The sequence below is a fragment of the Gasterosteus aculeatus genome, chromosome 9 (genome assembly GCF_964276395.1).
Source record: "Gasterosteus aculeatus chromosome 9, fGasAcu3.hap1.1, whole genome shotgun sequence".
In the NCBI taxonomy this organism is placed as follows: Eukaryota; Metazoa; Chordata; class Actinopteri; order Perciformes; family Gasterosteidae; genus Gasterosteus; species Gasterosteus aculeatus.
Window position 1 is genome coordinate 10916136 of NC_135696.1, and position 17056 is coordinate 10933191.

The 17056-nt window shown below is 43.7% G+C and overlaps 1 protein-coding gene across 2 annotated transcripts in view; it reads left to right on the forward strand.

Annotated features, from left to right (window-relative positions):
* The first annotated feature begins 1807 nt into the window (after positions 1-1807).
* frmpd1a (FERM and PDZ domain containing 1a) overlaps positions 1808-17056 on the forward strand; it is a 29106-nt gene continuing 13857 nt past the window's right edge. The window contains exons 1-7 of one of the 2 annotated variants that reach the window (XM_040187173.2): positions 1809-2117; positions 3657-3759; positions 6286-6399; positions 11832-11954; positions 12100-12263; positions 15369-15471; positions 15605-15650. In XM_040187173.2, the coding sequence (XP_040043107.2) occupies positions 11836-11954; positions 12100-12263; positions 15369-15471; positions 15605-15650 (432 nt within the window). In that variant the 5' untranslated portion in view covers positions 1809-2117; positions 3657-3759; positions 6286-6399; positions 11832-11835. Of the gene's footprint in view, positions 2118-3656; positions 3760-6285; positions 6400-11831; positions 11955-12099; positions 12264-15368; positions 15472-15604; positions 15651-17056 lie in introns of both variants that reach the window. The other variant, XM_040187172.2, reaches the window with a different exon arrangement.

Below are 17056 nucleotides of genomic sequence, written 5' to 3' on the forward strand. Positions count from 1 at the left end.
GACAATATGGCAACAGGGTCAAATAAGCAGACGTAGTAAAAGATTTCAGAGGGTGCGTATAGCTTGGTTATGTTTTTAATAAAAACACACCTGTTTTAAGCTCTTAAATATCCGTTATCTCCCACTAATTCCAATTCTCCTCTCCACTTTTGAATCAGGAGCAGCTCCACCATCTAGTGGTTGCATGTGAAACACGTCGTCAGCTTCCTTCAAAACTCGATGACCTCCTTCGCAATGAAACAGTCCCCAATGCAGATCATAAAGTAGTACTCGTGTAGCTTCTATGGTTACACAAATAACTCCGAGCCAATCATTTGAAGTTCATCCATACTGCGGTAATGATGCTAATAAGGGTAATGACAAAGCGGATCCTCAGTTCTCCTTTCATGTCAGCCACGGAACAAGAACAACAGCTCCCTTCCTTAGGACAGTATTGAATGGATGTTGGCTTCAGAGAGTTTCTCAACTCGCTTTGAAAATCAAGGTTTTCCCTTTTTTTTTTTTTAATCGCGAGAGAAGCGGCAACTAGAGCAAGTGAGAGAAAGCGGGAAAGGGATTGTTTGGAGTCAGAAACACATTTCAAAGGCTTCCCCCCCCCAAAAAACAGCCTGCGAAATCTGAGATGAAATCAGCTAATAAAGCGCCACATGGTAATAAATAATGCAACAAGAGGAAACAACATGAAAGATCTTTTCATCTCTGTGTGGATAGGAAAAGGGGAAGGAAGCGATGAGAACGTGTGAAGGTTCAGTTCTGTAGGACTCTAGATTGTTGGACTTTCCTTTGAATCTTTGGGAGATTCGATCAGGAGGAGAAATGTATTTCTGGTTTACGGTTTTGATGGCGTGCTCAATTAGTGTCGCAAACATTCTTTGTTTCAACATTCTCACAACAACATGCTTCCAGGAAGCTGGGGGAGATGAGGACCGCCGTGACCTTTCGACACTTGTCTTCTTCTGTAGATAGTACCAGCTTGTCTACGCGCAGATAATCTTCTGGTCTCAACATCTTTCTATGTTGTAAAAATGTAAATTGATCGGTTTTCATTTCCCCCCATCAGTCCATGCAAATAGTTCCCCTGATTTTATCCTCTTTAGCTCCTCTAGTCATTAAAGTGGAGCCAATTCTTATGACTCAGAACAATCAAGAGGCCAGAAAATCCCCCTGCGGCCAACCAAAATAGTTCTGTCCACTAGCTGACAGCCGATGACAGACATCAAACCGGCCACGGGGGGTTCCTTTACGAATCGTGGACGTGCGTGGCGGCGTGGGCTCCGTGCACAGGATGAAGGGGCTTGAGTAGTGACTGGAAGTGGACTGTGTGGTCATAATTAAAAAAGGCAGCACTGAGAGTGGACAAGTGCTAAAGCTGCATGTGAAGCTAGTGTGCACGTGTTAATAGGTGGAAGTGAGAAAGGGGGGGGGGAGCCTACAGTTGTCCAACACTGACATCTTGGGGCCCGACGTGGAAACTGACCGTAAAAAAAGGCAGCGGAGCCTCTGTTACATTCTCCCTGAGAGGAGTGCAACAAACATAAAAACGTGTAAATAGTTGACCCGTTAGCAGGGGCGGCCTGTATTTACTCTCTACTTTTACAATGTATTGTGACATTAATACATACTGGAACGTAAAAAAGAAACATCTGAAAACCAGCACCCCATTCTGGATTATTACCTGCCACCGGTTTGTGGTGATTTGATTAAATACAGCTAAACGAAGTGTGCAGCGTGGCAGTAAAGCATTGAAGCCGGTAGGTGGCAAAGGAGACCAAATCAAATAGAAGAGAGAGAGAGATGCTGGGGCCGGCATGGATGGGGGAGAGAACCGAGAGAGAGAGAGCGCGAGAGAGATGGAGGGGAGCGAGCAGATCACCGTCGTTTAAACGGCGTGCGCGAACCCCGTGCGCCTCTCTCGCGCTCACCTGTCCCGGGACTCACACGCGTCATAACGGGTGCTCGAGCGGCGCTCCTCGCGCTGCCTCCTCCCCGGGGGGGATATGGATTAACTCGGTGGTCTCCGGCTCGAGGAAGGTGCGGCTGGTTTTTTGTTTTTGTGGCGCTTGTCGAAGTTGCTCCACGTCGGTCGGCGGGATTAGAGAGGAGACCGCGTCGACTCGGTAAGGTCTCTTATACGCGTGACTCGCTCGTTATTTACACAGCCAGACACAACGTGCCCGAAATAGATTTTCGGTTTATATCATTTGTATTTATTTCCCTTCGGAGCCTCTCTGCGAGCTGGCAGATGACGTCGCTTCGACAAACATTTATTATGAAATCCACCGGCTCACTAATATGCGGTTTGTAATTAAAACAAACAAACTGGAAATGACGAGCCCAACCGCCCAACATGTATACCCTACATTAGGAAAACAACACCTTGCTAATTAACTAATATACCTGCAATAGTCCTACTGTCAGTGAACGTTACACCTTCGTTCTGCTGGGTAAAAGTTACCTGCCAACCTTTTTGAAACAGCCCGATGGAGGTTAATGAGGGATTTCTGAGCTTAAAACACTCAGGCGTGGATGCGACTGAAAGGGAAGGGAAGGGGGGGGGGGGGGGGGGTCTTCGTGCTCTAAATGTCTCCATTTAGCTGATAAACAAACAGGGATCCCCGGCTCCTTTTGGAGCAAATAACTTATTTGAACTAAAATTGTCCATATTCAACTACAGCGCCATAACTGATGAATAGACTAACAGTGGCTAGTCTGTGGGAATTATCTGATCAATGCAACCTGGAAACGTAAACACATGTATACACATGTGTGCACACAGACACTCTTCTACATGTATTTTACACACGTGATGTTTGAACGCACCTTCTGCTGCATCATCGCTCAGGCCCCTGAAACGAGGCACGCTGTGTTGATGCCATTGTAATGTACCGGACTGTCACATGCCAATCATTGAGACACACAATCCAGCCACGCGCAGCAGACTATGTGCATGTGTCCATGTCCCATGGGGGGGGGGGGGGGTGTACGGTGTATATACAGGAGTCTGTTTCATGAAGAGCCATGAAAACAAAGCCAACCGTGACACTTTGTGCAGAACTGAAACGGAAGAAGAAGAATGTGAGGCCGGATGTGTTCTTAAGCGTTTACTGATTTATGATGTTATTTTGGGCTCGGCTACATTTTTGATGCTTTGAATTTGTCAAGTTTAATACTGAACAAAAACTAGGTCTATCTAACTTTGCTGTATGTAACTCATGAGGCCCTTTGGCACTGCATTATTCATATAAACGGTAAAGTTGAACCCGTTGCCAGACCAAAGTGCCTCACATGAAACAGTGCACTGTTGAGCTTTACCTGATGTAATCAAATCTCGCTTCACTGTCTGAGCCTAAAAGCTTTACACCCAACGGTAAAGTCAGAAGCATCACGTCTCCAAACTAAACAAATGACGGAGTGAACTTTTGAACCCAAATCTCAATGCCACACTTTGAATTGTGCTTTACAACCATAATCTCATAATAGAGCTGGTTACATTTGAGGATGTTAGTAAAAAAAAAAAGACAGTTTTTAAAATAAATACTAAAGACGTTGGGGAGGAACTGCTCCTAAAAGGTTTTATGTCATCCCTAATCTCCTGTGCGATGCAGAGACTTTAAGACAGGTGAGAAACTGATTCACTAATCTTTCTTTTTGGTCAGATTTTACCTCCATGCATTTGTAAAAGAAGAAGCCATTTGTATTGCCTGGTGTTATTGGGAATAGCACCAGCTACCCAGAGCTGCAGAGGAAACACTTCTTCTGGTGAGTTACTGGCTTAGCGGCAAACATCAGCACAGACAGGGAGGCCGTACACTTGATGCAGCCTCCTTCTCTACTTGAAAATCTAAAGATCATTGCCCTTTTTTTTTTTTTTTTTTTAGGGAAAATTAAGTGGCTCCTCTACGCTTCCTTTTACATGCTGCGTGTATTTTTGCCAAACCAGATGATTTCTTTCAAAATGTGAAATATAAAAGCAAGCCAATGTGCACAAACATTTCCAGTCTTTGAATTCATTATCTTGATTCAGCAGATCCCAATGCTCACATGCAGCTAAAAAGTAAAGGCAGCGGCGCTTTGTCTCAATGAGACAAACACTTCCCTGGACAGGATGAAACTGGAGACTTGTGATCTCAACCTGTTGCCTTTAATCAATTCAAAAAAGCATTTCTGAATTAAATAGTTTCCGGCATTGGCTATCCTCATATCTCCAGTAAACACCTATTTAGCTTATTGACTGAGTGGAGATCAAAGATGAATGTGTTCTCTGGATCAACGCCAAACTCCTGCTCGCCGAGACTAACAGTCTGTATAATAAATTGCAAAGTCACATGAATCAACTAAATGATGGAAGTCGTCTAAACCGTCAAGCAGTTTGTCACTGAGTGTCTAAACAGATTTTCTTGACTCTGTCCCCAGTCTCACTGAAATGACTTGGGGCTTTAACTGTAGTTCACCTGTTAGTGACACACAAACACCGATCCATACGTCGTCCGGTGTCACTGTGGTTTTCAGAAAGCGCTTTTTTATATATCGGTGGGAGTTAGCATAGCGATGTGGCAGACGATGCAGTGCAGGCGGACGTGTTCAATGACACTTTGGTGTGGAGGAAGCTGAAGGAGATGTGATCTGATTAAGAGTGTTAAGAAATGTGAAGCTAAATAAATGGAAAGGCCCTGTGGTGTTATTCTGCCAGACAAACAAAGCTCCAGGTAGGAAAAATACCAAAATCAATCTTTATTTATCTTTTTATCCACTGAGTGTCTAGATATGAAATCATAAAACCAAAACTATACCATTGACTGAAAATATTTTCCTTGATCTAAAAAGTTTTTAATCTTAAAAGTTTTTTTTAAAAACGCTTTGAGTTATTGTGATGAAGTATTTGAAAACTAGAGGAACAGATAACGACTCGCTATTTTTAAAATCATAAAACTTTATTATTTCTCCACATAATCAGAACAGTGGGATCTCCACAGACATTGATCAGAAACCCTTTATCATTGCATTACTTTGCATCAGAGTTAATCAGATATTGATACTGTGTATCAAAAAAGAAGCTAACAATACTAGATATTTGGAATATTTTCCCTTTAAATTCGCTCTAATCGCATTACGGTTCATATTTCCCTTTCTCATCGTTCCTCTCTGCCGTCTCTTCAGATTTCTCCCTCGTTCTGTGTCTTCTTCTGTGCGTCGGTATGCCTGTTAGTTGTTCCTGGTAGAGTGAAGCGGCTGCATTATATAGATGCATTATTGATGCACGCGGCACTCTGACTAAAAGACACACACACACACGTTCAGAAACACCACTCACTTGCATAATCAAAACATGCAAACACTCATAGAATCAAGCACATCGGTGCACATAGACATTCATTCAGTACGCTACCACACAGAGCATGTGCCTCAATTTGTTTTTGAATGTGAGGGAGTACAGGGGGGGAAGAAGAGCAGCGCATGCGCACACTGTTACGTTACAGCTGAGAGGACCCAGCTGTTTGTACAAAGCCTGTTTTAAGAAGAAGTCATTGCACAAGACTAACATGGTCGCACTATTGCCAACCACATGCGGAGCTTTCCTTTCCGAAGGATGGATGTTCAGAGAGAAAGGCAACAGAAAATACGTGAGGTAATAATGATGAAAGAAAAAAAAAGTAATGAAGGGCAAGAGTTCCCAGCTCCTCTTTTCCCGTGGCTTTGTAAGGGCCTCATTAAATATGGATGCTGTTTGGAGCAGAACAGGGGCGAGTGGGACTCCGCAAAACAGAACAAGCAGCTCCGGCAAGCCCGTCCTGCGGAGACGGAGCCCAGCTGTCTGTCTCTTCTCCCCCCCGCCCCCCACCATCTCTTCACTTGATTGTTGTCCGGCCTCGTTCCCCCTATATTCATTTCCTCTCTTACAACCTCTCTGTCTGCCGTCGTGTGAGTTTTTTTCTCCTCTTCTCCTCCATCTGCTTCAGTCTCCTTTTCCTCCCTTTAACTCCACACTAACAGTGTAAGAAAATATCAAAATGTCCTATGATCGCAGTGCTAAATGGCCACTTTTCGCGCAGCGATTCGTAGCAGACGCTCCGATGTAGGACGTTACAACGGACGGGGCCGCTGCAGGTCCCGCGGCCACTGGTAGGACTTTAGTACATCGGCAACACCGACCCAGTCTTTCTGTCCATGTGCCGTCCATCAATGGGACTCTTTTCCGATACGCAGGGGATTCAGACCACATCAATCTAACGCACCCCACGGCGCGCCACTCTTCGCCCTGAATAGTGCTTCGGTTTCTGCCTCCAGGAGAAGAAGACACGTCCCGCTGGTCGTCTTCAGCAGAGTGATGGACGGAGGGAGAGCAGAGCGCGACTGTGACCGGGCCCTTCATGGAGGCCTGATACCCGGGGCGGACAGCAGGTGTGTGATTCTCATCTTTTCGCCCCGTTTCATTGCATACAAAATGTGCCACAGACTTTGTTTGCACGCATGTGCACAAAAAAGAAGGTGACAAGATTAAAGGATTGAGAGAGTGGGATAAGGAGAGGGTGAGACATAGGAAGGTGAGATGTGGACCGCCGAATGGGTTTGATGGTGACAGTCTGTTGCCCTACAGTGACCTGAGAGGTTGAGGTGAAGCTCAGTCTAATCCGGCTCAGCGGGTGTGACGCACAAACTCCCTGCAGACACACACAGTAATCCATTTGCCTGCCGTGTGTGTGCATTCAGAGCTGGGTGCAAAAATTGGTTATTAACTTATGCATGATAATGTAAAATTAGATTGTCATTCAACATAACCATAAAGACGGTAATTTGGATACTTTGGGAAGCGCTTTACAGATTAGTATTTGAATAAAACGGTTATGTCATTGATCAAAACGTCACTACTTTTCCCATGAAAAGTATTTCCTTAATGTGTTAAAGGCCTACGGATAGACTGTTTTCACACAAATTCACATTTGTCACAGAGAGAAAGCAGGTGATGGCAGATATTGAGCGCCTGTGTCTGTGCAGCAGTGTTTTCCCTGCCCATCCCTGGCATCAGCCTTAACGGAAACGACCATCCTAAAAACACCTCAAGGCTGTGAGATGGTATTTCTCGCCGTCATAATATGGAGTTAAGGGAAAAGATGTTTTTAGATTTTGAAGAAGAGGCGATCAATTTGTCTTTGTTGACCATGTGATTGATTGTGCAGAGGGTTAATATAAACAAGAGCACAGAGCCTCAGTGGACCGCCCTTGTTTGCTCGCTGATGATATTCCACGGTTGAATCAGGTTTTCATCAAAGAGATGTGCACATGCATCTGTATATCAGCCAATAGAAACGCCCCATCCTCTGAAATGAACTGATTGGACAAAGTCTCCCTTCGTGGGCTGCATTTCATGAAGGCTGAAAGCAGAGCGCAGATTTCTCTCCGCTATTTTAATAAAATGCTGAAATGCGTTTGCCCAATGACGGCAAAAACACTTCCTTTCACTTCACTATCAATCCATTTCTTTTTCTGCAAATATTCTGCAGTGTTATTCTCTAAATCGTTGTAAATGGTGAATAATAAAACTGTCACAGTTTAAGACTGCGTTAGGACTCAAGAGCGACAGACACTGTAGATGATGAAATGGAAAAACGGACGGTTCTTTATCAGTCACCAAAAGTAATAAACAAAAGAACTCAGAGACTCCAACCGGGTGCGAGCTAAAATCAACATCAGGGCAAAATCATAAGTCAACAAAGAACCACGAGGGCTCGGCACGGGAGACACAACGCGCACGACCGGGCAAGTGCGTAGGATGAGTGCAATCAGGAGAAACACACGCGCAGATAGAAAGAGACGTGATGAGACTAACGAGACGTTATAAAAATGCTGCATTTAACTCGAGGAGACTTGACATGTCCAGACTGTGTGGACACAATAACACGCCTATGAACACGACGCTGTGAATGACGTGCGCATTTGCATCTTAATCACATTTAATAGAATCAGACTTTGTCGTAACTAAATTAAATGGATGGAATTATATGGTTGAAAAACAACATGGTGTCAAAATATAATATGATAAAATGACATTCAATTAAACGACTTTCTATATAATGAATAAGCGACCAATTGTTAACGTTTAATGCACGTAAAAAAATATGAGAACATTTTGGCTATTTTTTTTTAACATGTTAATGTGATCTATTCAGACGAAAAGAATCTCTAAATGATCTTATCAATGGACTTGTTGGAACAAGAAAGCAAAACAACATGTCCGTGTATAAACATTTATTTACTAGCAAAGGCCAGGGTTAGGGTGTTTCTAGCGATCCCGGATAGGCGTGTTGGACCGCGCGGTCCTGCTCCCAAAATTACGGCAATAAACTTAAGAAAAGAAAAAAGTAACTCACATCACATTAATGTTCTTCAGAGAAACACGCTCTGTGGCTTCCTCTACCGGACACAGAGATAATACTTACGTCGAGCAGATTGTCCGTTTGAAACATTTCAGAGCCAAACCAACGCGTGTTTTGTGTTTTTCCCATCGGGTTTGGTTCGTGTAGGTCGGTTCATCTAAACAATTGGATGGACTGAGACTGAATCAAAGGGGACCTCTCAATACCTCGATGTTGGTATAGTTCCATTTCTGGTTTCAATGCAACTCTGAAACAAAGGGGACCTCTCAATACCTCGATGTTGGTATAGTTCCATTTCTGGTTTCAATGCAACTCTGAAACAATGGTAAAATCGTGGGAAGGAGCGCACTTTTTGTTGCTGCTAATCAACTTTTTGGGAAAGACTGTTGGCAAGTTATCCATTACGTTTTGATGAATATGAATTGTTAACCATGCGTAGGCACATCAACATGAATCAACTACTACAGAACAACATGTTTGTTGTTCCCACCAGTTTCTAGCTGTCTGTCATTATTTATCACATATGTGGTCCATTTGCTGCGGCAGACAAATGACTGTAAACCATCTACTTTGGCACTTTGTGACCCTGGAGGAGATAGGAGGTATAAGACGGTGTTCAGTCTCTTGTTTTCTGCCGTAGAGTCACAGTTCTACATTATACATTCACATGAATACAGATCTCTATGTGACCTACATAAGTAGACAAGAGCCTCAGCAAGGAGATTGTCTATTTATATAGAATTATTCTTAATGCTCCACTTCGGTGTGAATCAATGCAATCTCAGACAAAATTGTGCATGTTCAGCAGAAAGCCCATTCAGCAGCAGCCGGCCCACAGCGGGTAAAATATATATAACTATGACTAAACAAGTAGAGAATGTTGTTGTTATTATTATTATTATTATTATTATTATTATTATTATTTCCAACAGTCGGTCATGAATGCACCCAGAATATTCATGAAAATCTTCAGGCTGAGAATTGCAATCTCGTGTTGTGGTTAAAGGGAAGTGCAGTATAGCAATCCCAGCAGCCTCTAATGTGAGACCTTAAAAAATATATGCCCACATTTCCTGTCATCTCATATCTTGAACGCTGCGGTTGCAGAGCAGGAACTGCGTGCCCTCTCAACACAATTGGAACACAGTGGGTTGGATCAGTGGACGACTTGGCCTGTGCTTCATAAGTGTAGTCAATCAAAGCCCCTTTCCAAGGGAAACATGTTTATGGGATTAAAGGGGATTAGATGTCTATAAAGGCTTCATCATGTTTTTCTAAATGACGTGTGTTTGGCCGCAGTCCATCCCTCATCCTTCTAGAAAAGTGCATCTCCGATTTCAGAGCTTCAAATAACGCTTCTTCACATCTGTGTATGTATAGATTTCCCGTGTGCAATGACCCTGCCGGTGAGCTGGTTGGCTCAATCGGACCCTGACAAGCCGAGGTATATTTCTGTGTCTCTGTAACCCGAGACGCGACGCGCTGTAAGCGAAGCAAGCGGGCAGAGTGACCTATGCCAGAGGAGAGAGAGACGGCGGGGGGAAGCGGGAGAGGGATGTTCACAAACAGATGGATGGATAATGTGCTTATGACTCAAGATCCCCCACTGCTGTCTGGGTGTGTCACTGGCCACTTCCTTCATTAACACTTCCTCCTCTCTTACCTTGTGTCATTCAGTTGTCACATCGTACAGTCACCGACAACGACGCGTGGGACACGCACCACTTTTGTATTTGTTCTTCAGATACCAAACTCTCCCTTCCCCCTCCTCTTGTTTCCTCTAATGGACGATGCTAAAGCCCATTAACAGCCATGTCCGTCTGGGGAAGAACCCCCCCCCCCCCCTGTCGGCTCTCTGAGGGACACAACCGAACCACTGGGATCATTCATACATTAGTTCCATCCATCTATGAATTTATTCTATAACCTGCTTTCACCTGTCATCTCCCCGTCCATTCATCACTCTTGCGTCAGCCTTGATATTAGTTGATTACTTTAATACTGTAAATTATTAATTTGATGCTTTTTAATCCGTCATGCGTCAAGGGTGTCGGTTTTCCGCTCCCGGGCGATGATGTAAGGGGGGCTAATGGCTAACGGTTAATGACCGAGTCTGTGGCCCAATCCCCCTGAACCCTGAACCCTGATCCCTGATCCCTCAGGGACTTAAGTGACGTCACCTGGTAAGTGGTTGAGTGTGTGAGTCCGAGGGCTTGTAATGGTGTAAATATCAATATGATGTACATCATATATACTTTATTCCGTCATTTCAACCTCCTCCAGCCTCATGAATGAGAGTTGATCAATGACATAATGTAATATTTCATAAATAAATAAGTAAACATTTTTTGATGTTTTTTCGTTCCTTCTTTAATCATTAATGTCTCTGTGTAAATGGAATATGACGAGCTGAATTTTTTTTACGTTTCCATACTTTAACTGCTTATCCCGTGTTTAACGGCACATTGCAATGACTTGTGGGTAATTCCATTTGGCAAAGTCAGCATCTAAAAAATGGGTTCATAAAGGGCACGAGAAGTCTGTCAGAGAGGCTCAAACACTCGTCAGTGTGACAGGAATAAACCCTCACAGAGTTAGCGGGAGCAAGAAGTCAGTGAGAGGAAGAATTTGAGTTAGTTAACTAAATAAACCCATGAAGGCTGGTTAGCAGTAAAGCACTAACTAAAGTCATAAAAGAACAAACAATGTTTTTGTTTTTTGACTGATCCGTCCCATAAAAGACACATTTAAATGTACAGATCACACAACTCTGTATTTACACAACAAAATTGTCAAAATGTATAATTATTTTTTAAGCAAAAGGCAAAATCTTTTGTTTTCAGCTTCCTAAATGCCATGATTTTATTATTTTTTCCATATAGAACGTGTCATTGTGAATTGGATATCGTTGTCTATCAGACTGTCTACTGTTTGAATAACATGGGCTCTGAACCAATATATATATATATATTGTATGGGCCTTTATTGGTTTTCAGCAACGCTTCATATTCAAAGTGATTAATAGCTCGAAGGCACCAGACGCGACCCGTGTCCATTTACATCCATCCTACCAGCCACGGAGCCTCGCCTCACTCTTTTATGATGACCATCTGCCTCACAGCAAACACAACAGGGACCCATTTAAAAGAGACACCACCATTATTGATAATTAAGAATTATCGAAATCGATGTTCACACAGACTAGAATGCAACAGGCAAATGGCCCATAAGTCGGGCTTAGAGACCATTAGGCTGCATAAAGTGACATCATTGTTGCCCTCGGCCCATCAGAGACATGGAAGCAAAGCAGAGTGCAAGTCTGTAGAAGTGCATTGTTACAAACTTCCCGTTCTGTTTTCAAAAGATCTCATGAGCCAGATGTTGCAGTCTTGTGAAAACACTGGTTATATAAACATTTCCACTGTATGTCTAACCCCTTTGAACTTGCCCCCCCGGTAGGTAAATGGAGGTGCAGGACAGGAGCCGCTCCCCATCCCGTAGAACCAGCCGGGTGGAGCAGGTTGTGGGACGATGGCTGAGACGGTCCCGAGACCTGGGCAGCAGGTCTCACTCTCTGAACAGGTACACCTCATGCTTATTGATCTCCACAGGAAATCCACAGCACTCTAGTCTGTTGTATCTATACGTCTTATAAAGGAGTGAGGAGGTAGAATTGTGAACGAATCCTTTTTAGTTTTTGGATGTGTGTCCACCTGCTCTTCTCCAGAGACCGGGTTGCATTGGATGGGAGGTCAGCAGAGTGCAGCGGCTTCGATCAGAGGAACTACCCTTTCCGCTTCATCGTCCAGATCCAACGGGACCCGAACCTCAACTCTCATGGCCTCACACTGTCCGCGCAGACCCCCATCCTGGTGCAGGAGGTAAACCCAGGTACGACGAGACGCAGGAAATGTACACGGGGAAGAGGCACAAGGAAAAGATAAAAGATAAAAAGGATAGTTATTGCCCGATAAGAGCCTCTCTTCACTCTAGTGCCTGTTTGGAGGTAGCAGTTGTTAATGCACAACTCTGGAGTTATAATCAAGGTCAACACGTACAAACCTTGTTGTCTTCTGCTAATGAGCGGCTGGAATAAGGTACTTCTCCCATTGTGGGAGTTTGATTTCATGGCTGACACAGCATGTTTAGGTGAACCGCTTATCCTCCCCAACACCAGCTTAGACCTCTTCCAACATCACATTTTAGGTGCCAGTTTTCATTTTCCAACCACTGCCGCTGTTCAAATGACTACTGTATCAAAAGCTAAGCCGTGTTGCATATAACTCACACGTAATACATTGATATACGTTGATATATGCTATAACGTGATGGATTCATTGAAGTGCGTGCAACATTTACATATGATTTGACTGCCGGATCCACCAATGCCATAACTGATAGAAGGGTGTTAAAATCAATAGAAATGTATGCTGTTCCTTTAGGAACTGATTTTTTTCCTCCCCTTTCGCCCGGTTGTTTCTTTTTCTGTAAGTCTCCTCTGCAGATGTAATAACGGAGCTGAGCCAGAGCTCTGCAGGCCTCTGGCCAGTGCTTGAGACCAGCTGTAAAACTGCATGCTGGCACACAAAATTACATTTGCAAAAGAAAGCATATATGTGTGTCTGTGTGAGGCAAAAACAAAACCAGCGCTTTGGAAGCAGAACTCTTTTTCATCCTTTATTGAGGCTGTCAGGCAGCACTTCCTCTGATAGGCTCTATACTGCGCCAAGAACCTCTTACAGTCAAAAGCCAAATGCACTTTCTGTTGGGTAGGATTAGGGTCTGATCCGGGACTCAGTGATATGCACACAGCTGAAGGTTTCCCTTTGGAAGCTTTACTCAGAGGTAGGAAGTCCTCAGCTAAATGACTTTACCTGGGCAAAAAGGGTGAGGCAGCGCCTGTGGGTGGACATGTCATCTCATAGCACAGCCCATCCTACTGAAAAACTATGTAGAACTGTGATATTTTTATGTCTATTCTATATGATATATTAGTGGCAAAAGCAACCAAAAAAAGGGTTTTGAAGTAGTATTATACTTATAGCTAAAAATAGCTTCCAGCTGATGGTCTTGTTTACTTGTGTAGATTATATTGAGACTGTTTCACAAACAGCTTAAAGCTAATCAGTACCTTCAGATAAACAAAAACCAAATGGGTTGACATTGTTCCAACAGTAACAATGAATGAGAAACAGTGCTCGCACTATTTATGCATCCTGTTCCAATGCTGGACTGTATAGCCATATACTGTGTTTGTAAAGTCCCTACTGCAAATGACAATGACTTGGACTTTACATTCTCAAATATATAGGGTAGGCCAACTTAAATCTAAAAATGTGTGTTTTGTGTGCCGAAAAAGAAAAGTAAGTGCCCCCCCCCCCCCAGAAAAAAGCTTCTCAATTTCTCTATAATCATCTGCCTGAAATGAAACATTCACTTTAGTCATTAAATAAATGAGGTATATTATATTCAGACAATAAGTGTACACAGAAGTGCATTTCGCTGTTGAGGCACAAGGATCTCGATCCCCCTGAGGGGAAGGGGCAGATTACCTCGCCCTTGCCTGTCTGGCTCATTCTGCTCCGTCACCATCTGCTTCTACCTGTCATACACACACCACACACACACACACAAACACACACATTCTTTTTGCTCATGTCTCCAGTGGCCCTTGTAAGCCTTGGTTCGATCTTTCCTCTGTCCCTGTCTCTCTGGCACGTGCTATATCATCCTTAGTCAAATATGAATCCTCGATTCAAAACCATTTCCAGAGCGGACGGTGTCACCTGCACCTCCTGTGTGTGTGTCTGCGTGTGTGTGTGTGTGTGTGTGTGTGTGTGTGTGTGTGTGTGTGTGTGTGTTCATTCTTGTTGTAACACAAAATACTTGCACCTCACATGACCAGCTCTGTATTATAAGGTGCCCTGATGCTAAATATGCTGTTGATATTAGTAACAGGAAAATTATGGTACTGTTGTAGTTGACACGGTATTCATTGATGACACAGATTAATGTACAAAATGAATTATTTTTGCCCCCTGATCCTCTTTGTTTTGAGTGGAGCATAAGGCTGCTTCTCTCTGCCTGATCCCGTCTTTGATTTGCAGTTGCAAGGTCAGAGTTTTCCAGCAGGCTGTTTTTCCCTCCCTGGTTTCCCGTCTCCAGACTACCTGTCAAGTTTACTTTGGGAAAGCGGTCTTAAAGGTTTTGTGCATCATTCATGGACAGCATTTGGGCTTTGGAGATATTAACTTGTTATACATATTTTCAAATACAAACACAATAGTGCAAGCTGTATCCAACTTTATTTTCCATGTCACAATGACATAAGCCCACTTGATAGCACTAATTACCACGTAACTATGTATTGAAAAATGTATTTAAAATCGCACAAAATACATTGTAAAATTACATTCTCCCCAAAAGCAAAAAAGGACTTTATATTAGATTACTTCCAGGGCATTGTAACAGTGTCGTACTCTTTTATCCCTGTGCAAAAACGCATCATAACAATTAACCTAATGTCCTTTATAAAGTGCTTGATGGTAATTGTTATAGAGCATTATGAATTTCTGTGTTGTTATTACATCATTTTACCATACTATTTATAAGCGGATCGTAACGCATTATATGCCTGCTGGTATCACATCATAGATATGGCCGTCATAAAAAGTTCTACCAAACATGTTTACGTGTCTATTCCCGGCTCAAGAGAATCACACACAGAGAAGATTTATCCCCTAATGTAAGCACTTCTGCAGTGACAATAAATAAACATTGACATCGGTGTTAAATAAATATAACGGAGGGATGTACAGTTGTTTGATATTCCCTAAGTGGGATGAACAGGGATTCGATTGCTAGTCTCTCGTTCGGTGTGGAGAGCGGTGTCATCATTTATGCTTCGCCGTCGGATGAAATGAGATCACTAGAATACAAGCGACTGCCTGGCATCACCCTCAGGCATGACAACACAAGGGCGTTTTGTGTGTCCAGGTGGGCCTGCAGATGGTCGGCTCCTCCCCGGCGACCGGCTTGTGAAGATCAATAACATCGCTGTCGATGACCTGACCCCGGAGCAAGCCGCTGAAATAATCAGGTCCGTCTGCTGACAAACACACGTGCACACCCACACACACACACACACACACACACACACACGGCCGTCGGTGCATACACCGGAGAACGCTCTTTACAAACTTTAATAACCAAGTGTTGTTTTTGTTTTTCAGGGAGTGTCAAGATTCATTGACAATGACGGTGCTGAGAACGATGCTGGTGAGTCCAGCCACAAACACACAGTTACGCTTTCCTGTGAATGATGTCTCATTCCAATTCCAGCAGCATTCAAGGACGACCTTTAGAGCGGCCCTTTTGTAAAAGCATACGGGAGGATGCGGGCTTGCACATGCTTAGACTTGTAGATGTAGTGTGTCTCCATACGCTTGGGATTATAAAATGCTTATCGTCAACAAACCCATCAATTATGATGATATTGAGGATCTGTGCACCGTGTGACCAAATCCCCACCACTACATCAGTGACAACATCCTCCTGAACTCCGATAGACAGACACTCAATCATGATCACAACCTGTGTGTGTGTGTGTGTGTGTGTGTAGGTTGCAGATCCCACTCTGTGAAGGGGCCGTGTGTGTGTTTGCACTAAGGTGAAGTAGATCTGTAAATAAGTGGCCGCTCCTCAGTGACGCTCATTAGCGGCTCTGCTGATGGAAGCCTCTTTTTACCATCTGATTCACAGCTCTCATCTCCATCAAGAAATGTATTTTGAGCTTTGGGAAATGCTAGTAATTTCCCAGAAAGTATTCATGCCTGTGCATGTTGATGGTGACAAAACATGGGAGTAATATGCTTTCAATCCAGCATCCACCGCTAAACTGGCTTTGCCATCACGACGGCAACAACATGCTTTCTTACTGAACACCTGTGCATTAATATAAATCTTCGGAGCTTGGACTCTATCCTGCCGGAGGATAAACCGGGGGTTGAGATGCTGAGCTCGGATAGGGCCGCTTTCCCCTTGGAGTGTAGACACGTGGTGGTGGTGGTGGTGGTGAAGGAAGTTGCTGCATTCCTATGCTGAGCATGACACTGCTGCTGAATGGAGGTGTCAGGGGTGATGGAGGGTTGCATTGGGTGCACGCTGAAACTGACCGCAACAGAGAGAGGAACAGTTTGTAAAGTGTGATCGCAACGATACGTTTGGCTCAAGGAAACTGTGCCAACCGCATGGTTGTTTAATTGAACGTGCACGTCCCGAATCAGCTGATTGAGCAACCACAGGGCGAGATGTGATACCCTGATGAATGCCCATGGATATGGAATATTTCCAATCGTTATATCCATGTACGCTCTGTGCAAAGCCTCCGGACTCTACAAAGAGAAACATAAACAGAAAACAGGAGTTGGTGGTGACTTGCTGTCTCGTTTGGTTGGTTTCACCTTGTGCAAGACACAGTCACCAAACTTAAAAGGTGTGAAGTTCCAGTGAAGCCGATCTGACCCGTTTGTTCTGGTTGTGGTGGTCCCTTGACAATATGATCTTTGTTATTCTGTGAATTACGTGGATCCGAGCCAACTGTAGGTAATGGTAACAGATTATCTCATACAACCCGACTATAAACAATCCAAACTATTGCTTTAATGTGTCTTCTTCTTATTTCC